At 37.8% G+C, this 22,086-nt stretch overlaps 3 protein-coding genes across 5 annotated transcripts; 1 reads left to right on the top strand and 2 right to left on the bottom strand.

The window, feature by feature from the left end:
- Positions 1–775: 775 nt before the first annotated feature.
- LOC108991290 (PRA1 family protein F3-like) lies at positions 776–1,717 on the bottom strand. The gene has a single exon (XM_018965467.2). The coding sequence runs from the start codon at positions 1,537–1,539 to the stop codon at positions 967–969; it is 573 nt and encodes a 190-aa protein (XP_018821012.1). The 5' UTR covers positions 1,540–1,717; the 3' UTR covers positions 776–966.
- Positions 1,718–4,896: 3,179 nt separating this feature from the next.
- On the top strand, positions 4,897–7,705 carry LOC108991286 (phospholipase D alpha 4). The gene is made up of 4 exons (XM_018965462.2): positions 4,897–5,056; positions 5,145–5,705; positions 5,789–6,989; positions 7,199–7,705. Exons 1-4 carry the CDS (start codon positions 4,970–4,972, stop codon positions 7,639–7,641), a joined length of 2,292 nt encoding a protein of 763 aa, XP_018821007.2. The 5' UTR covers positions 4,897–4,969; the 3' UTR covers positions 7,642–7,705.
- Positions 7,706–10,004: 2,299 nt separating this feature from the next.
- LOC108991289 (protein FLX-like 3) lies at positions 10,005–18,981 on the bottom strand. 3 transcript variants are annotated; one of them, XR_001996126.2, is made up of 6 exons: positions 18,847–18,980; positions 17,672–18,221; positions 17,420–17,562; positions 15,657–15,736; positions 15,369–15,537; positions 10,005–10,917 (listed from the first exon to the last, which is right to left on the bottom strand). XR_001996126.2 is itself a non-coding variant. In XM_018965466.2 (6 exons), exons 2-5 carry the CDS (start codon positions 18,208–18,210, stop codon positions 15,454–15,456), a joined length of 846 nt encoding a protein of 281 aa, XP_018821011.1. In that variant the 5' UTR covers positions 18,211–18,221; positions 18,847–18,981; the 3' UTR covers positions 10,616–10,917; positions 15,447–15,453. The 3 variants fall into 3 exon arrangements, 2 of the variants coding, with proteins under 2 accessions (XP_018821011.1, XP_018821010.1); XM_018965466.2 differs by having other exon boundaries at positions 10,616–10,917; positions 15,447–15,537; positions 18,847–18,981; XM_018965465.2 differs by lacking the exon at positions 10,005–10,917 and having other exon boundaries at positions 15,158–15,537.
- Positions 18,982–22,086: the final 3,105 nt, after the last annotated feature.

Here is a 22,086-nt window from a genome sequence, read left to right as displayed (position 1 = left end):
ATGAAACTCACATAATCTTATCAACTACTCAACTCACTATTATTTATAAAGAACTAAATTCAACTCAATATTCAAATGCAACGAATACAAAACGAGGGATGTGAGTCACGAGACCCCAATAATAACATCTCATATCATAGCAACTGATACAGTGCAAAAAAGAAAAAAGAAATTGAAAAACGGAGCTAAGAATTTGGTTAATTCCCATATTTTCTAGACCAAGATGTTAAGAAAGGGATCGCAGTTGCTGAAAAAATCAATCATATTATTATTATGTACTGATTTGATTTGTCTACTACAATGAGAAATCGCAGTGGAGCTCCGAACGGCAGTACTGCTGGGAAATAAAGAGTGCGTGATGGGCGTGTTAAAGCTCGCCCAAGTCCAACACTCAAAATCCTAGAAACCATGGGCATTATGTTGGGCAATGAGAATAATTCAGCTGTCTGAGCGAGCATCTATCTATCTTCCTTAAAAACACGAATCAGCATCTATCTAATCTTAAGGACGCTCTCAACTAACTGAAGCCCTTCTTTAATTTTTTCATCTCCTCGAGCTTGAAAAATTAAATGCGGTAACAGAGCCAGCCACATGCTTATGGCCCATTTGATCTACCAAAATTAAATCTATCAACCACACCATTTTGTAATAGGGGACCGTCAATCTCGCAGGCCAACGTGGTGTTGTCCAATTTTATGACATTGCCCCTCTAAAAAAGAAACATATGCTATTAGGGAGGGGGGGGATCCGGTCCCAAAGAAAGTGGCAGAAGATATGGACAACAGGTACATGAATCCCTTAAAAGCTCACAACTACTAGAAAAAGTAGGACAACGATCAATACTGCTCACTCCTATCAACAATTAAAAACCTCAACGAATAATTGAACCGTAAAGAAAAACACATTTCTTGTTTACTGGGTCACCAAAAATTAAATTGGCCAATTGGAAAAAATAACAATTTTAATTTAAGAGGAAATAGATCCGGGGCTACCGCCAACTCCGGTCATCAAGCCAGCCGCCTCTTCATCCAAGAACAGATCGTCGGTCTTCCTCACGACTGCGTGCACCAGGACAAGCACCACGCCGATCAACAGCGCCACCAGAATATTCAACGTGGCTTTCGTCAGCAACAAAAACACAATCGTCAGAACCGCCAGCACGATCAGCACCACCCTGTCATCGATCGTGCGGTTGAAGATCGCCAGCGGCTCGTCGCGCAGGAAGTAGAGGAACAGCCACACGGCCATCATGACCACGAACACGATGAGCGATATGGGGTGCCACAGCAGGCTGAGGAAGAGGATAAGCAGGACGATGATGGCGTAGTTCATGCGGAAGAAGCCGACGTTGGTGCGGACCCTGGAGAAGACATCGGCTAGGCTGGAGGGGAGGCGGAGGGAGTGGAAGTTGAACATGAGCTTCCATGGGCGGCGGGTGCCGAGGCCGGCCTTGATCCTCTCTTTGGCACGAGAGAGGTATTCGAGATTCGTAGAAGGTCCCGGCGCGGAAGATGTCGGGATGGTGCCGTAGGATGTCATGTTGGAGAGTTTGACTATTTGGTTGGATTGAAAGAGTATGGAAAACTAAAACAAAGATGAAGATGAAGATGAAGATGACGATGACGATGGGTTTGTGATTTTGTGTTGAATAGTGAGAGAAGGGAACGTGGGGAAGGAGTAATGGTGGAATTGAAATATAAATTAGAGAGGAAATATGGGGAGGGGAGGAGCATATAATAAGATGGGTGGAGGTGCATTTCCCGGGGTGGGGTGGAGCAGGGCTTGATGGGGCCACACCTGCTCTTGTTGCATATGAATTATGATCAACCCAACAACAGAATGGGGAATATCAATTATGATTAACCCCCAAATTGGGTTAGGGTTAGGACATTAGATACATTTCAAAAGAAAAAAGGACAATTTTGATATGATTGGATAAGGTGTAATTACACATTCCCTCTTGAATTTCACCATGTGTTTGTATATGAATGAAAATGGCTCAATCATTCCAAGTGAAACTATATGTCATTTTTGTAATTTTGGGAGGAGCATATAATTATTTTTTAAAAAGATTACATACACGATTGTATCTAATATTATTCATAAAATTATATTTCTCCTATGACTCATTTTTAGAAATGTATCACATTAATAAATATGATTGTATAATAAAATATATGATGAAAATCCATACTCATTTGAGAAATGAATGGTTGGGATTTGGAAAACGGATGGCACGTGATAGAGGACAAGTGAGGGCTGGTACATCTCGTTTTCCTTGAATAATGGTAGATCTAAAGGGCCCTAACGCTTTCCAACTACCGGTCCAACGAGGGATAAGTCGGACTCTTATGCGGATAAGACCACGCTAAGCCTCGTGGGGACGGCAATGATACAGCGACGGCAATGTGCCAGCTTGGGCACGTGGCTTGTTGGAAGGTCCGAAAAACTTGTTCTCTTTCTTTTGGGAGTGGGGGTTTGTTTTGCATTGGCCAACGAGTGAAGTCCACGGAAGCAGAAATGTCGATACTTGGCATGAGAAGTGAAAATGTTTTTATAACAATAATATCTCTATATTATATGTTATATATATATAAAAAAATTAAAACATATGTAATATATAGTGTATAATGATGTATGACAAAATCAGAAAAAAATGCCACATGGATACATGATGTAAGAGGATTTGCCTATCACGCCACGTGGAAGTTCTAAATTATGAAGAGCTTGCGATCATTTTTCTTTGTACGTGTATGTATGAGATGATGGAGCTCAATATTAAATACGTGTCAATTTTGTGTGTAATTATTGAGATAAATACAAAAAATAGCTGTCGGTAAATATTCAGATGAAGATAAACATAGTGGTCGATTCTGAATAGACAAAGGTTCTTAATCAAAGAAATATGTAGGTCCTACATGACCCACTAGGATTATATTCTCTTGTTACTTTTTTTAGATTACTTGGAAAGATGAAAGAAATAAAATGAGGACAAAATATGGACTTTTTACTTTCATTATTCATGGACCCTATGCTGTCTTTGAGTCTCTTTTGTTAAGCCTTACTCGTTTCTAGTTGGGCCTAAAGGGAAAGCCCACCTCGAAAAATAATAATAATAAAAAAAAAAGATTAAAAGAGAAGAATGCTTGGATTTTCCGAATTCAATTCCTTTCCATTGCATGCATCTTTAAACTTCAATATAAAATGGAAAATCCTTTAAATATATATATATATAATGAAAATGATAAGTACGCAGAGAAAGTGTACCGATCAATATTTTTTTTCTTAAAATATATCTATTTATTTTTTAGTATTTTCTAAAAGAGTAATGCTACATATAATCGTAAAGTGTACGTGTAAGTATTATACAGTTACTTTAAAAAAAAATAAGATCTACTATTAATAAATTAATTTTTTTTATGTAAATTTCATATTTATTTTTTTTTTTTTAAAAGATTGGGTGGCACTTAAATACTCACTGCTACAACTATCATTTCTATATTCAAAATGGGTAACGTTCACATAAATCTTACCGTACCAAGTTATTCGAAGTACTCTATGAGAAACTCCTCATTAGAAGAAGTCCGTGCACTCTTACGATTAGTCAATATTTTGTTTTCAAACGCCTGATGCCAATAAAAAGAATATCCAAAATGGGTGTGGAATCATTCATTCACTGTTCCTTCTAACTCGATCGGTATCAATTAACTCCCAATCGATCCCATTCCCAAAGTACAAATTAGTTTTTCCTCCGAAGCGTGTGATTCCAAGCTATCACAAAGCCACAAAATTGAAGATGACGACATATTAATTTGCCGCTAAAACACATGATTGTACCAAAGTTTCCAGATAATTCGAGTCCTTCCACGAAGGTTCAACACTTTTTTTCTTTTTTTTCCATCTAGTAATTAATTAAAGTACTGATCATATGATCATCTTCTTGTTGGGAGGCATGTACGTTCAACAAGAAAGTAAGCGTACTTCATATGGGTCCCAATAGATATGGTATATACGTACGTATATAGTGTGTGTGTGTATATGATCCGGATGAATGAGAATATATATGTAGACGGCATCAACACGGCTACATACATATATATATATATATTGATTTGGATTTTCATGATCACAATGACATGACAAAGTTCATCTCAACGTGAGACTAAATCCCTCACGTTAGCAGAAACAGCATACCTATGCATGGACAAAATTAAGGATAAGGAATATGATTTTTGAAGAGGCCCAGGAAATTAGTCGAAAAGTTGGCGTACGTAGCTGACTAATAACACATCAGGAATATCTCTAGATCATCATCATAATGTATTCAAACTTCAAGTTTTCATGACTGTTTCCTTAAACACGCTGTAGTGCTTGTTCTTAATCGCCTGTTAATTAAATATATAATTTGATAATGTCATGATCGAGTCAGACCCAGCTAATTTAATCGATCGGTGAAGAAGTCAGCTATATATATATATATATATGATGAACTGATGATGATGATGATGATCCGGATCGAAGAACAACTACGTACGTTACAAAAAAAAGAGTACTAATGGGCAAAGTGTGAATAGGTATACATGCGCGCAAGTGTTGTTTGGTCGTCTCCGCGTTGTTAAATATTAAAATCGTTGCTGGGAAGAAGAAGTGTGATTTGAGCTAAAGAAACTTCAACTTGAAGAAAAAACTTTGAAGAAGTAAATGGTCTGTAAGAATGGACATGGAAAATTTCACAAGTTTTTCCAACCGCCAACGCATGATTCATTTGCATTCCAAGTTTTTTGTTGCTTCGATTCTTCTGTTGCAGTACTATTCATGAAATTATCTCTCTTTATATAAGTTAGCAGTGACATGACACATCCCTGGCCTCGCCTTGTAGCTAGATCAAAACAATTTCAAATTACATCTCTCTCTCTCTCTCTCTCAAGAGCAACATATATCGTTTTAAAACGTAGAGCGCCTAGCATTAATGGAGAGCAAGCAAATAATCCTCCATGGAACACTCGAAGCTACCATCTTCCATGCGACACCTTACACACCTCTATCTCCTTTCAATGTAAGTACAAACTAGAAATAAATATAGTGAGATCCATAAAAGGTTCGTATACGTAGAATCATGCCGATCTATACCATTTTTTTTGCAGTGTATATTCCCAAGTGGAAAGGCTACCTTTGTAACCATAGAGATAGACGACAAGAAGGTAGCGCAGACCATCCATGAACGTGACCGTGTTTGGAACGAGACCTTTCGGATTCTCTGTGCTCATCCATACGATTCAACTATTACCATTACAATGAAAACATCATGCTCCATCTTGGGAAAGATCAACATCCAGGCCCATCAGATTCTAAAGGAAACAAGCTTCATTAACGGGTTCTTTCCTCTCATCATGGAAAATGGAAAAACGAATCCGGAACTGAAACTACGATTCATGTTATGGTTTAAACCGGCAGAATTCGAACCAAGCTGGAGAAAGATACTTGGTCAAGGAGAATTTAAGGGGCTGAGGAATGCGACGTTTCCGCAACGATCCAACTGTCATGTCACGCTTTATCAAGACGCTCATCATCTCTCTACTTTCCATCCTCCTTCCTTTCCTCGCGGGCCTCCAAGAAGATTATGGGAGGATGTATATAAAGCCATTGAGGGTGCAAAATACTTGATTTACATTGCAGGCTGGTCTTTCAATCCTAAGATGGTGCTGGTACGTAATTATTGTAATAATTATTTCCCATCTAGCTACTTTTTACTCATTTTCTTTAAGGAGCCTAACATGCTTTTAAGCAGGTCCGAGATTCTCAAACAGATATTCCACATGCAAAAGGAGTAAAGCTTGGTGAATTGTTGAAGAAGAAAGCAGACGAAGGTGTAGCAGTAAGGATTATGATTTGGGATGATGAAACATCGCTACCAGTTATCAGGAATGTAGGACTAATGAGAACACACGATGAAGATGCCTTTGCCTACTTCGTACACACCAAAGTGGTATGCAGATTGTGCCCAAGATTACACCCCAAGTCTGCCCCACTGTTCTCTCACCATCAGAAGATCATAACCGTAGACACTCGCTCAAAGATTAATCCAGGCCATAGAGAAATTATGAGTTTCGTTGGGGGATTAGATCTCTGTGATGGTCGCTACGATACAGAACAGCACTCCTTGTTTCACACGCTCAACACAGAATCGCATTCTGATGATTTTTATCAGACAAGTATTGCAGGAGCTTGCTTAAACAAAGGGGGGCCAAGGGAGCCATGGCATGATGCTCATGCTTGTATTACCGGAGAAGCTGCTTGGGATGTATTAACCAATTTCGAGCAACGATGGTCTAAGCAATGTGATCCTTCTTTACTAGTCCCCACAATTGCTTTATCAAATCTCAATCGTCAGAGTAATTCAAGCATTTCATCTGAAAGGAATTGGAAAGTTCAAGTATTTCGATCAATTGACCGTTTGTCAGTTACCCAAATGTTAAAGAACTTAACGGTAGAGCAAAGCATCCATGAAGCTTATGTAGAAGCAATAAGGCGTGCCGAGAGGTTTATATATATTGAGAACCAATATTTCATTGGAGGGTGCCATTTGTGGGAGAAAGACAAACATAGTGGCTGCAGAAATTTGATCCCAATTGAGATTGCACTCAAGGTTGTCAATAAAATCAAAGCAAAGGAGAGATTTGCAGTTTATATAGTAATACCAATGTGGCCAGAAGGAGTGCCTGAGAGTGATGTAGTTCAAGATATACTGCATTGGACTAGAGAAACAATGTCAATGATGTACAAGTTGATAGGAGAAGCAATACAAGAAAGTGGTGAGCCAGGGCACCCGAGAGACTACTTGAATTTCTTCTGCCTTGCAAATAGGGAAGATGTGGGTGATGAAGGAGATGAGTTTGATCCTCCACATTCTCCTCACCCGGCAACACAATATTGGAATGCTCAAAAGCATAGGAGATTCATGGTTTACGTACACTCGAAGCTCATGATAGGTATGATAATTATCTTATACATTAATTTATAGTACTTGGGGTTCCTTTCCTTCTTTCTTTTCTTCTTATTCGAGCAGGAGTCTTCCCCGAATGGCCAAATCATGTTCATAAGCTTAATTTGGGGCTTTGTTTGGGTTTGTTTTTTTCGTTTTCTCCCTAATTTCATCTTTCTCTTTCTCACCATGTTTGCTATACTTATGACGTTTCAGTGGACGACCTATACATTTTGATAGGATCTGCAAATATAAACCAGCGCTCCATGGACGGGCAACGCGACACTGAAATTGCAATAGGATGCCATCAATCAAAACAAAGCGAATTGGACAAAATGAATCGTGGCGATATTCATGCATATCGTATGTCACTGTGGTTCGAGCATACTGGACGTGCTGAGGAATCGTTCCGAGAGCCTCAAAGTTTAGAATGCGTGGGGAAGATGCGCTCTATAGGAGATAAAATGTGGAACATTTACAGTGGTGAAGAAGTGTTAGACATGGAAGGTGTGCACCTGGTAACTTACCCTGTGAAAGTAACACAAGCTGGTTCAGTGGAGGATCTGGAAACTGACATTAATGGGGTTCATTTTCCAGACACAAAAACTCCAGTGAAGGGAAGGAGATCGATGTTGCTACCACCAGTTTTTACTACATAGTCAATGTACGTAGAAACTTTATTGCTTAACAGAAAAGATTTGACTTATAAGCCTATTCTTTACCGTTGATGACATGATGTAAATATTATAGGATGAGTTTGAACATTCCTTTATTCATTTATTTATTTATTTTGTTTTTTGGTCAATAATCTGTACATGATGTCCTCCATTGTAATAAATATCAAGTCTGAAATATAATAGGAATGATCAGGACAAAGAATAAAAAGGAAAAAAGAAAGAAACCTTAACTCGTCAGGATCAGAATACTTCAGTACGTACTAGTTAGCAGCTAGAATTCTATTTTTGTGAGCATTATCTTTGCCTTTTAAAACCATTTGTAGTGCATGCAATGAGATGATCGCTCAGATAATTGTCTTACATAGGAATTAGAAGCGATATTATCCATGAAGTTGGGAAAAGGAAATGGATGGAGTAAGGCAATTAGCTTGCGTCGCTTGCAGAGAACGGGCCTACTGATCTTCTTCCTTCATCATCTCTTAGCACGCGACGATGACAGCAAGATTCATCGCATCACTGCCTTGGTACCGTTCCAGTACTTTTTTTTCTTTTTTTGTTTTTTTAAGAAGAGGACAATTTTATTAATAACCATTATTTATAGTAGAGAAAAATAATAATTACAATCAGAAACATGAAAGTTACGAATATTCAAAAAATACCAAAACCCAAGCCTCAAAAAAACCTAGACTCCAAACCAAAAACAAGTCAAATACCTGATGGTTACAAATATTCAAAAAGACCTAAACCAAGAATAAAAAAAAAAAACCATAAACAAACAAAACACTATACCATATACCCAAAAATCAGAATAAGTCAACCAAGAAAATCAGGTAAACATTAAAACATGTAAGGCAAACAAAAACAGACCCATTAACGGAATAAATTATACCTAAGCGCATCGAATAATGGGAAGACCTAGTCTTTCTATACACAAAGATCAGCCCCTAAGACAAGATGGAATATCCATACAAGACCATCATAGGCCGTTGCTCCCTTCCGCTCCCATCCTTCTTAGGAAATCTATCGAAGCATTTCCCTCTCTAAAAATATGAAATACTCAGATCGAGACCCCTTGATAATATCCATGACTTCATCCCAGTAGTCCTCTAGATACCAGTTTTTACATCTTTGTTCCTTTACCCTCTTGACCACCAACAAAGAATCTAACTCCACATCAAGATGCACAATACCCATATTTTTAACAATTCGATGACCATGTAACAAACCCATCATTCAGCATAGTTATTAGTGCATGTGCCAATAGCAGCCAAGAAAGCCATAATTAATTTACCATCTGAATCTCGCAACACACCTCTAGCTCTTGCCAAGCCAGGGTTCCCTTTCGAGGACCCATCAACATTGAGCTTCAATCTACCAGATTGTGGACGCTGCCAACAAACTAAGTGAGAAAAAGGCCTTTTTGGCAGCTGGACAGGAATATTAAGCTCTCTCATAAGAGCTTCATCCAGGGGAATAAACAATTTCGTAGCCTTTAATTTTTTTCCCAATTCTCGTCATCCAAAACTTAACTTGTAGCCAAACCGACCCGACGACTGAAGGATCCCTTCCATCCGAGCACGGCAACGCCTAAGCCACAAATGCTAGGTAATAATAGAGGGCAATATGCCTAGAATTTGCCCTATTTGAGAATTTCTCGACGCCCTAGTCAACCAGCCATCAAAAATGTGTTTCCACGTAGAATCATACACTCTTCCTAACCCAACCTGAGCTAACGTATATTGACACACTTTCCCAAGTGATAGAAGAGATAAAAGGTGTATAAATTCCCAATAATTTGTTTTTTAAGCTAATTATTTTACCCGGTCAACGCTACTCTTGTGGTAGAATTTATTATTTTTAGTCATATCTAATCTTATTTGAAGTAATTTTCTAATTAACATAATTTCTCGAAGAAAAATTATATTTGTAAATCTTTTAATTATCATCCATTTATAAGATTGAAAAATGATTTTTCTTTTTAAAAAGAAAAACGTGTGCTTGGTTAGAGGTCCCACTACCTGAAAGTGCGACTATTTTTTAAATTTCTAATATAAAATATAGTAAATATTTTACATATAATTAAACTAATTTAAGAAAATAAATTTTCACATCAAGGGCCATTTTTTTCATGTTAATTAGAGTCAACGAAAATGGGAATTCATGTAAAAAAATTCCATACATATATATATATATATATATTATCATCATCATCATTTGCCAAAAATATAAAAGTGATTTGGGGCAACTTCCATACCTTCACTTTCTACACCGCTTACAATGAAAGATCTAACGAATTCAAAAAATTTTGCTTGTTATTGGACTCGACACATTGCCATGTTTCGACCTGGATTCATGAAAAATCAAATAAATTGAAATGGATCGTGTATGTACATGTATTCTTTTATTTATTCCTAACTCTGTATGACGTATTCATTTTAAGGAGTGCTCCAATTCAAATCAATTGAAATAGATCATGAAAAATTAATGAATTATTTTTCCCTCACGGGTAACCACTGAAGCCTATCTCTTTCCTTCCAATCAAGCCCATCAACTAAACCTTCCCAATACCTCCGCCCGGCCGAAGATTTAAAATAAAAACTAAGCCCAACAGAAGCAGTAGTGCTAAAGATGTCCTTGTGACCTAACTTAAGTTCTTGCGATCCTGGCATGACCGGGCACAATAGTTATCCATTATCCAGCCAGCTCTTGCAAAATTGCAATACACAACTTCAGAACCGTAAGAAAAACCCATGTCTACAACCAACTCCAGCATCACATTGGCATCAGAAATCAAATACCTTCCACAAATATTTGACATGCTCTTGCCGAGGAGTTTTCACTCAAAGGCATTGAAATCCTGCAATGAACCGGGGGATTGGCGATCATGCACATGGCAGATGAATACTGGCTAGGGTGGTGGAAAAAAATGAGATAGTAGTAGACGAGGGGCATTAAAGGAAGGAAGCAGGTGTATTGGGGTTATAAGAGACGTCATTAAAACCTCCATGAAAGCAAAATTCCAGAAACAGTAAACTGCTGCTGCAACGGTAACGTGGTTAGAAAAAACCCTCTTCTTGCAAAAAGTGCTTCCAGCGCCTTGCAGAACACCCGCAACAAGGGGCAAGTAGACATGAAAGGTGCTTTTAACCCTCCAACCACAACGCTAACCATGCACTCAAAAACCATTTAGACAGCATTGTAGATGTTTATCTGAATCATCCTTTCTCTTCCTCTGCCTTCTGCAGAAGTCACTTCTATCTGCAGCACACAATATGAGTAAATCAGTTAAAACCCGCTAATTTACAATATCAACATATATAAATGCATCAATAAAAAGGTACAACAGTATGTATGCAATGTTGGTATTAATCAAATGACCATATTTCTTGATAATGTATTAAGTGGTTTAGAAGTATAAAGCAAAAAATGAGCAGCCAACTTGGCGGCACCATTCATGCACACAACACCCTATCCTTCCATACCCACAATAACATTTACAGCTTATATTTAATTATCTTAAGTCATATCAGCAGCAGACAATAATACCTATGCAAAGAGCCCCAGGGACCCATCAATAATTCCCAAAGGCCAGAATCCAACTTTTTCTAACCCAATGCTAATCCTGGAATATCTGACCAAAATTATTTTGATCTTCATGGTGAAGCAAACGCATAGTGACCATATGAAACCATTTCCCACTTAATTTATCCTTTATATCAAAGCATTCCTCTCTTCAAGCCCATATTACACGGATTACACTACGAAAAAAAATAACCATGAAGCAACAAAGCCAAGTCACCGTCTGACACCAAACAATCAAATAATAACAAGCTAGATGAGAATAGTTCATCTACCTAATGGATCCAAGTTAAAAAGTGGGCACATACATTCAAAAGGCACTTTCTCTTACCAATATTTACGGTTCGAGTGCAGAATGTGAACTGTACCACATAAAGCTATCAATCTTAATTTCCTCTTTATAATTTTATTCATGATTGTACTAGGCTCATACATCAGATTAAAAATCAAACAATACAGAGCCACCAGAAAAGAACTTGCAGAGAAGGTTTTCTGCTCTACAGTAGCCATTCATCTCCCCGACCGAATATAAGATCAACTTGAAGTTGTTATATGCTACAGAAATTTGCAAAGTGGTTTTGCTAGCCACCACTAGTACAAAAATCCAACAGATATCCACCTATTTCAGTAAACTCCAACAGAAACATCTCTCTCCAATTATAGGACCTAACCACTGTGAATCATAAGGCCGTTATATAAACCATCAAAATGATCCACGTGCTCCATCTAAACCTCATAATCTACAAATTGGGCATACTCATCTGGACAAGCGCTTCACAGGTAAGACCATGGATTCCGTTTGTCACTCAATATACTGAAAATTTCTCGTTCAAGCAGAAACTATTTTTTCAACTTCCAAAAAGAACCCAGGTGAAAAACAAGCCCTTTTGAAAGAAAGGACCATTTGATATATCCACATATCTGAGAATCCATTAAATTATGCAACCCAGGAACATATCAAATAATTCTTAGGAACTGACTTCAAAGCTGTTATCCTACATTGCTGCTTCTCATTACATTAAGTAATAATTCAGCAAAAACTGATACACTCATATAAGTTCTGTAGCACAGTTCAACAGCAGCTAACCATGCAGGTGTCTTCACGGGTCCCTAATGAAGCTAATTACCATATCTACCATATCGGCCCAAAATAGTAAACTCAGGAGCAAGCCATATAATCCAATGAAATGGGTTGGTAAATCTCATTAGAAGGTTGATCCTACTATGTGTGAAGTGTAAATGGGCATATAATAGTAATAAAGGCTAAGATGTTATGCTAAACATAGACCACAACAATGAAAAAAATGAGAGCCTACTTTGAAAGTATAGTTCTATATTAAAGCAACATACAAACCTTAATCTTAGGACATCAAGGGGATCCACAGCCAGTATTTAATATCAGTACACAGTCTAACAACGAATAAGAAATTCCAGACCCATGCAACTATTAAAAGGGGGCGAAATACTTGCCTATGAAGATCAAATCAGCACGACCTCTCGTCACATTGCATTGCCACCATAACTTCTTCAGATATTCCGTAAGCCTTCACTTGGCTTAACGGTTGAGGTGCACCACTTCCAAACCAGCTGACAGTGCTTCAAGTCTCAACAGCCACATCTCTTGAATATTATTTCATATAAAAGCTTCTTCAGATATTCCAGGTAATTTCAATGGTTGGAGCAACTTCTTCCTAACAGAAGTGGCAGATTCTTTTTTTGGTGTTCAAAGAGTTTACAGGGTAGCAACCCAAGTAAAGAAAGAGAACATCATGAGAATAGCTCACCTGCATAACTCTTCAATTTCCACACATGTTTGCTTAGGGAATAAACCGTGCTAGAACAACACCTGTGAGAAGGCTGTCCAAAAAAATGGAACTTCTTGCCTGTGGGTATGACACATTCTTATCTCCATCATGCCTCCTACTTCCACTATCATCCAGATCCAACTGATCCTTCTTTGAGATGAAAGAAACAAACTTTATAATCCACTTCCAATAAACTAGCCCAAGTGAGGAGCATGCAGTCTCCATTTCCTCTTCATTAGAGCAACAATCCCCATTCCCCACTTTCAAACTAAAATTTACCAGGTATCATAAGTGTTAAGCTTCACTCATTTGGAACCATCTAAAACCTAACTCCACTATCTATACTGTCGGGAGCAGAGAAGGGGTAAGAGACATGTAGATCAATATCTTCTCATCCAAAACAACTTTAATCAAATAATAGAACTTAAAACTGCAGAGAGAACAACCCTCTGATGCTCTCTCAATTTATGATAACACCCAACCTGATTATACGGCATAATAAGAGAAGTAAGCTTTAAAATTCAGGCATTTATTGTTCTTGTCTGGGCACTTGGAGAGTTAGACACGGCATGCTAGCCTACAAAGTCTGGCTTTTTTCCAATATGGACCCATTTTAAGTATCTTTTCGAGAAGCCAGCAGCATCAGGAAGGATTGCTCAGTGGCAGCTGTTGTTCTCAGACTCCAACATCGCTTGTGTCACAAAAATTCATCAAGCCTCAAGCCCCTTCTGCATACTTAAAAGCTCCGCCTTCTTCCAATGAATGCTTTCCATGGCTAGTGCTTTCTTGTTGATATGTCCATAAAAAGTGAACCACACTTCAATACACTCAATTATGGAGACAGCACAGCGCTATACAAATAAATTTTTTTTTCATAAATCAATCGATCTTATTAATAGCCCAGAGGGGGTGCAACTCATGTACACAGGAAGTATTTAAGAGAATACACCCAACATACTAGAAGAGGAAAAGAACAACAGTCCATTTAGGACTAATAAAAAAAAAGGTGAAAAACAGGAATTCAGCGTTACATCAATGAATTCCCACGAATATTTCCCCTTCAGATAAGCCAATGTCCTGAACCCAATGTCTATGTCAACTTAAAAATATGGCCATAGCTCAGAACTTCGTTGCAAGGCATAATTACTTTTCATCAATCCTGTAATCTAAACAAATAATAGATGCTTGGTGAACCTATATGCAGAACCACAAGATCCGCTGCAACAACGTACTTATGATACTCCAACAAAGCCACAAATTTCACCCAAGGAACATGACTTCACAAAACCTATGAGAAATGACACCTGGTCACCAAGTCTACCAATAACAGAACTACAAAAGCCTGAAAATCTCCAAAACAAGATATTATCCTAGCAACCCACCTAAAAGAATGTCCGTGGCTTGTTAAAAATTTAGTTATAAACACCATGCTGAACAATACACATTTCAACCTCAAATATTTCTGTTCTTGATTTAGATTTCATATTGTGTAGTCCCTGCAACACATTCTTGAAATGCATTCTTGAAAAGGCAGTTATTAATGCGTAGCCACAATACATCAGCACTCCCAGTGCAAAATGTGTTTCAAATCATCTGATCCCACAGTGATAAGATTAGCTTATCATATTCCGTGATGAAATTTTCACCCTAGATCTACAATCTAAACACGAATAACTCTTGATCCTCTTTGGCAAAAAGTTCCACCCATAACAATATAATGGCACTCTACAACCAATTTCCGGAAAGAATTTTAACACCCTCAATATCAAACTTCCAAATGGGAAAAAAAGACCAAATACCAAATTATAAGTTGATAACACTTCAAGTGCATTACATCCATAATGCATGACGACACCATAATTCATATTTAACTTGAAAACAAAGCCTATCTGTGGAAGTAGACCACATCATCTCAGTAAGGCAGGATGAATTTTCCTTGTCGATTCCATAGAATATATATATATACACACTTCAGCCTCCAGAAGAACCACAACTCAGCAAAGGATGGGATTCATATCATCAAATAAAGCTGAGTTTTCAAAACTTATGTGGATGATACACTAACACACTATTCCAGAATAGTCAGCTTGTAGCCAACAAGAAAGACAAGTGTAATCAAGATGAAGTGCCCAGAAAAAAGAGAATAAAGCACAGAAGTAATAATGGTAATATAACAAAATTTTAGCGAATGATAGAGCCAGATATTCCAACATACTATGCTCCAAAGAAAAACTAAAATCGTTTAGACGCTAATTTAGGATGGCTACACAATGTATCCAGATAAATTACTATTGATATGGCATGCAGATGTAGATGGAAACTAACACTTCATGCCCATTTATATTGAAATAACGGACATCAAAAGGAACAGGAAAGCCATTGCTCCATTCAAACAGTCATCACCCAGATCTTAACGACGAGTCATGCGAGGCTTCTCGGCTCCTCCCAATGAAGCTGGACCCGGACCATACCGAGGACCTTTGTCAGCAGCACCCTAAGAAAAAAAAAATAGATGGCATAATAAAACCAAAGATAGAAATCTAGGACTCTAACATGGCAAAAAATGATCCCAAAATGCCAGTAAAGAAATTTCCATCATATAAGGATGCTTACCAGATGAACACCATATCCATCTCCATAAGAAGCAGGGAAGGCGCTTTCTGAGCTGCTGAATTTCATCCCATATGCTCCACCTGCAGAGACCATAAATCATTAAAAATAGTAGAAGCAAGGTGTAACACAACAATGAAACTCCAAATATGCAAAGAGATAATATGCTTGCTCTTCTAATTTGTTATAAATGACTTTCTTGTACACATTTGTTGCACTTGGATTGCACCTTTTTGCCTTTTAATAAAATTCTTAATATTTACGAATAAAAAGTTTTTTTTTTTTAATTGATAAGCAATGAGAGAATTTTGTTAACAAGTAAATAAACATAGTCCAAGTACACAAAAAGTATACAAGAGAAAATACCTAAATACAAGCTAGGAACTAGAAAAGGCTAAAAGCAAATCATGAAGATTATCTCCATTCAATACAAGAGCCTTAGCCCAAATACACAAAGTACTAAAGAAAAACTCTCTAAGTTCTCCCATCGAGCGTTCTCTATCTTCAAAGCACTGCCCATTCCTTGAAATTTTTTTATAATGTATGAAAGCTGTTATAATGTTTATAAATACTAAACAAGCAAAGAAACAATTAAAAGAGCCGTTGGTCTCAGAAGGTAAAAGATTTTAAACAACAATTGCCCCAACCGTTACTCCCAATTAGTAGTGAGACACTCTTGAGCTGCTAAAGAACCAAAAGTTAGCATGAGTAAACAAACATGAAACTGGTCATAATATCTTTCTCTGTGCATGGGGGAGACAGGGGATGTGCCAACCACTGATAGGTCCATTTTAAATGGAATCTCAAGTTCCAGAGACAGGACGAGAATTTCCATCTAGTCAGGAAGGCTAATAGCAGGAAGTAGAAGAAGAAAATTATCCTGAAACTTGGGAAGTCATAGAGATTGTGTAACACAACCCAGAATATATGAAGAGAACCCCAAGCTATGAGAATAAGAGTAGGCCTGCTATCCATGATAGGAAACGGGCGAATAATTTTCCTCCGGTAGAACCTATCCACTGCAAGCGGTAACGTGTAAGCCCTGCCTCTCCCAATTGTTTTCCTCATCAAAGAAACTTCAATATTCCCATACCTCTTTTTTCTTGGCAATAAATGTGATTGTAAATGGAAGTTTATAGGACACAAGTGTATCCCTTTCTCCTCATGTTACTTTATACAGATTGTCCAAGGTCAACAATAAGAGACCAAAGTCCCTTCAAAATAAATGTAGAATGGATTCATACATTCATGCATGCATAGTGCTTAGGTTGCTGGATGAGAATGAAACTCCAATTGGAACATATGTATGTATTTCAATTAACACCACACCAAGATGGTTTGTCGGAGTGTAACAAGAAATATGAAAAAACAAGGAAGACGCCAAAGGGCTAAGACGATTAAAACACAAGCGAATACATTATCACAGATAGAGTGGAAAAAATAGAGAGATTTGTAAAGACGTAGCCAACCCCAATACACCGGACTTTTTTTTCTTTCGTACCTATGTTTTTCTTGTCAACTCCAACAATGCCAAGTAACTTTCTGACTCCCACAACAATATAAAAATTGATAACTGATACTCTCCATAATGTTAACATGTAAAATCAAAGGAACTCTAGAGACACAACAGTCAGCTTATAACTATAGGTGCAAAATGCATCTACAATGATATGGATGCCTATAAATAAGTCAGAATATGTAATACACTATCACGATAATATTCAAAATCAAGCTTTTTAGAAAAGGGTGAAATGGGAAGTTGATACCAGCACCCCACGGCCTGTCAGCATTTGCAAATTCTGCACGTAGCTTCTCAACTTCACGGGCCATGGAAACCAAGTTCTTCTCCATTGTCTGTCTCTGTTCCATCAACTCAATGTTTGCTTTCTTCTCATAATCAAGCGCAGCTCTACAAAATAAAGCCTCCAATTAGTACACAAACGTCAATCTAAAAGTTTTCATGCTACAAAAGGCTTAAGCTAGGAGAAGAAAGCTACATATGGAATCTCAGTACTGACCTAGCATGCATAAGCTCCTGGTGCATGCCATCAATCTCTGCCCTTAAAAGAGGAATCTGTTGATTATCAGCCTTCAATCTTGAAATATCCTTTGTGAGGCTCTGAACTTGCGCTGCAAGGTCCTGCCTAAGGTTATTCAGCTTCTGGACTTCTGTGCGAAGTTGTGCAGTCTCATTTTTCAAAGGCTCAGTTGCTCGGAGATCAGCCTCCAGTTTCATGCCTTTCTCCCTAAGCTCCCTACAGCGCATTTCTTGTTCTGCACGAATGTCGGAAATAATGAGGTTCATGCGATGAAGCTCCTCCTTGGCAGCACCAACCTCTCGATGCAGAGCCATACGGTCTTCGACTAGCCTCCTATTGTCGCCTAAGAGCCTCCGAATCTCAGCATGCTGCATTTCAAGCTCTTCCTCCAGCAAAGCAGGATGAGGATGAGGATGAGGAGGATGCCTAGGCATAGGAGGGCCCCGCATGAAAGGCCCTTCAGGATAACCATGCCTATCATTAAAGGCTTCACGGGGACCACGGTTTCGCCCTGCCATATCAACGTACCCTAAAAACCACCAAAATGTGAAACCATCAACTTCAGATATAATAATGCTATTAAAATGTTTTGCAACCAAAAAAAATCCGTGAAGCTTAAACGAAAACAAGTCTTTAAATATACGGTCATATATGGGCTCCCCAAAGAGTTCAATAAATTGTGATCACTATTAAAATAAATCGCAAAGTTGAAGTTTTACATCATCCGACACCGACTATCGCATGCATATCAGATTTCACACAGACAAACATGTCAACCCACTCTGGAACTCTGATAGTTGGAAACCTAAATAACTATACGGCGCGCACGCACAACTTTATGTAGTACCCACCCATTTAAGCATCATTACTCATAGAATTCGAATTATTTCATTTCATTGAACTACAGAACGTCATAAAACAAGCATAAGATAAATTCGATTTCCTTCTCTTTTCCTCCACCATATTCTGAGCAATCAAGCACAGGACTTAAACCAAAATAAAAATAACAAAAAAATCATAAAATAGCACTAATACAAACCCTAACTCACTTAAAATATCTATATGCTCTATTAACTTCCTAATCAAAGACAAGGAGGTCATAACTTGTCAATCGCAAATTCTAAGTGAACAAGCCAAGGAAAAAGAAATTAAACCTGTTGAATTTGGTATCTGGTAAGGGACTGCGATGAGATCTTGGATTCTTGAGCGCCTCGATGATTTTTAAAGGGGGGGAAATCAGAGATATTGGAAGGAATCGAGTTTGTCAAGTTTGCTTGTATTTGGTGAATGTAAAAGGGAATATCTTATGCGGCGTCGTTGAGGTCGACAATGGTTGTTTGGCTACAGTTTTGAGTGTGTTTTTGTCCGGGTTTTAAGGCGGCAGTGATTAATGTTATATTCTTTATTTTGTAATGATTGCCGTGTTTTGAAAAAGGGTTTTGCTACACAACTTCCACCACACTCTATATTCCACTTTTTTTTTTTAATTTTTTAATTTTTTTTTTAAATATTATTGAAAAATGAGGATTACCATAAAAAAAAAACCATGCATGGATATAATTATTGAAAAATGATAAATGCAATCGGGCTGCGTAAATGCGAGGGAGTCGCGGTTGATGTGGAAAATGAAGTGCATCGTTTTGTGTCTTCTGTAAAATGATGCGCGTAATATCAAGACCAATACCCACGAAGACCTTCCTTCGTCTCCACCTTTCCCTCCCTTCGAGTTAGGACTGTACATAAACTGATCATACCGATCGTCGCCGACGTAGACCGACCGTCGAATTCAGGAACTGGCCGAAACTGGTAGAGAACCGGTCGGCCGGTGGTAGCAAATTAACAAAAAACCAACGTCGTACAATTCGATCTCCAATTTAGGCCCAGTCTAAACCGAAAAACTGACCGACAGATTAATGTTTAGTTTTTTTTATATATTTCTTATACAAAACGACGTCGTTTTGTTCTTAACCCTTTGTTCTCACTCTTCTCCATTTTCACCCTGACTCTCTCTCCCTCTCCTCGGACCCAGTGACGCGGCATGCCTCAGTCCTCTCCCTCTCCCTCTCAGTCTTAGTGACCTGCTCTCACTGACTCACTCTCAGACTCTCCTCTCTCGTCGTCGACGACCCATAGTCCCCACGACCCTCTCTCCTCTCTCGTCGCCGACGACCCGCATGGCCCACATCCCCACTATAAGTTTTATAAATTCCTTTGTATTTCATCTTTGTTGTGTTCTATTTCTTTGTTAGTTGTTAATTTCTCTAAAAAAAATTTTGGGAGGAAGAGGAAATGTCGGATCTTTGTTTTTGCCTTGCTTAATAAAAATATTATGGTTTGTGTCGTGTGTGATGAGCAATGCTTAAAGTAAAAATATTGTGGTTCACTGGTTTATGCCGAAATGAGCAATGCTTACAATAAAATTAATGTGGTTTGTGTTGTGTGTGTGATAGACTTGTGAACTATGATTGAGAATTTTATTTTATAACCAGTCTTTGAATTTAAAGCATGAAATATGATGAGTGAACTAAACGTAGATTAAAGTCTTAGACTTGTGATGTTTGCTATACTGCAAACTAGCTGATGTGTAATACTAATCACTGTTTTGTTTTATAATGTACGTGACAACGTGTAACATTTATGTCTTGTTTTATAATTAGATGGATTCTTCGTCGTCTCCGATTGATGTTGATGCATCAATACCAACCATTCACTTGGGAAATGATTTGAGCGAGACCTAGTCATCAAAATCCTCTAGTGCCCCTACTAGTACTACTTGTCCATTACTTAAGGAACGAAAAGGGAATGATCCGTCGATTATTTGGGACCATTTTACGAAGGTAGAGGGTTGTCTTATAGGTGATCCGAAAGCTAAATGTAATTATTGTGACAAGATGTACGCTTGTTACTCAAAGAAAAATGGGACTTCAATAATGCAAAACTATTTGTCTTCATGTCCTAAAAATTCTCATAAACGTGAGCCTTTGGATAGGTACAAAAAAATATTAACAGATGAGACAACACCTGAGGAGGGGGTTGAAGAGAGTGATGGTATGTTAAGGAGTCTTGTAACCCATAAATATAGTGAAAAAGTTGTGAGGTTGAAAATTGCAGAGATGGTAATTATTGATGAGTTGTCATTTAGAGTTGTTGAATGACATGGATTTAGGAAAGTGTGTTAATTTCTTAAATCTCGGTTTAAAGTGTCATGTCGTGTCACAATTGTAAGAGATTATATGAAATTGTATGAATGTGAAAATGGGAAACTTAAAAAAATGTTAAAAAATGGTGACATGAGGATTTCATTGACGACCGATACGTAGACATCAATACAGAATTTGAATTATATTTGTCTAACTGCACACTTCATTGATAAAGATTGAAAATTGCAGAAGAAAATCATTAACTTTTGTTTAATCCCTAATCATCAAGGGGAAACTATTGAGAGATATGTTAAGTCATGTTTGCTTGATTGTGGCATTGATAGAATATTTATTGTGACTGTTAATAATGCAAGTTCAAATAGTACTGCAATTTTATATTTGAAACAGTTTTTGAATGAGAATTTGTTGGGGGATAAGTATATGCACATGAGATGTTGTACTCATATATTGAATCTATTGTGAATGAGGGTTTGAAGGAGTGCAATGACGCCATCACAATGGTTAGAAATGCAGGTAGATATGTGCGTCCATCTCTCACAAGATTAGACAAGTTTAAGATATGTACAAAAAAAAGAAAAAACTGATTGTAAGAAAATATTGTATCTTGATGTACAGATACGATGGAACTCAACTTATATGACGTTGGAGGCGGTTGAGAAGTTTGAGAAGATTTTCAGGCGGATGAAAAGTGAGGATTATAATTACCTCTCTTACTTTGATGATGGCCCTAGGTCTGGGCACATGGAGCCTCCTAAAATTAGGGAGTGAGAGACAGTGTTGGTTTTTGTTAAGTTTTTGGAAATGTTTTATGATGCCACTAATAGATTTTATGGATCTTTATATGTGATAGCCAACACTAGTTTTCTGGAGATTTGTGATCTCTAAAATGAGTTGATGGAGTTGAGCGAGAGTCCTGATAGCTGCTTGATAAGTATGACCATAATATGAGAACAAAATATGATAAGTATTGAGGGTCATTAGACAGGCTGAACTTGTTCATGTTAATTGCAGTTATGCTTGATCCACAAAGCAAGTTAGGGTTTCTTACTTTCCACTTGAGGAAAGTTCATGATGAGTTTCGTGCTGAGGAGTTGATGTCGAGTGTGAAACATGTATTGAAAGATTTATATACGGAATATAATGCGGAATTCGGCTTCACCATGAGTATCCAAGAACTTAAGCCCCCTCCGATATCTAGAACCATGAATGATGGTGATGACAAGCATGAGACCA

The sequence above is a fragment of the Juglans regia genome, chromosome 7 (genome assembly GCF_001411555.2).
Source record: "Juglans regia cultivar Chandler chromosome 7, Walnut 2.0, whole genome shotgun sequence".
NCBI lineage: Eukaryota > Viridiplantae > Streptophyta > Magnoliopsida > Fagales > Juglandaceae > Juglans > Juglans regia.
Note: the sequence above shows the minus strand (reverse complement) of the source record. Positions and strands in the feature narration are given on the sequence as shown.

Excerpts from the sequence above, each read along its gene's own strand:
- LOC108991290 (XM_018965467.2), bottom strand. The coding sequence starts at position 1,539 with ATGACATCCTACGGCACCATCCCGACATCTTCCGCGCCGGGACCTTCT.
- LOC108991286 (XM_018965462.2), top strand. The coding sequence starts at position 4,970 with ATGGAGAGCAAGCAAATAATCCTCCATGGAACACTCGAAGCTACCATC. Across the intron at positions 5,057-5,144 it reads CACCTCTATCTCCTTTCAAT|TGTATATTCCCAAGTGGAAA; the intron begins GTAAGTACAAAC and ends TTTTTTTTGCAG. Across the intron at positions 6,990-7,198 it reads ACACTCGAAGCTCATGATAG|TGGACGACCTATACATTTTG; the intron begins GTATGATAATTA and ends ATGACGTTTCAG.
- LOC108991289 (XM_018965466.2), bottom strand. The coding sequence starts at position 18,210 with ATGGCAGGGCGAAACCGTGGTCCCCGTGAAGCCTTTAATGATAGGCAT. Across the intron at positions 15,737-17,419 it reads TGACAGGCCGTGGGGTGCTG|GTGGAGCATATGGGATGAAA; the intron begins GTATCAACTTCC and ends TGGTCTCTGCAG. Across the intron at positions 15,538-15,656 it reads ATGGATATGGTGTTCATCTG|GGTGCTGCTGACAAAGGTCC; the intron begins GTAAGCATCCTT and ends TTTTTTTCTTAG.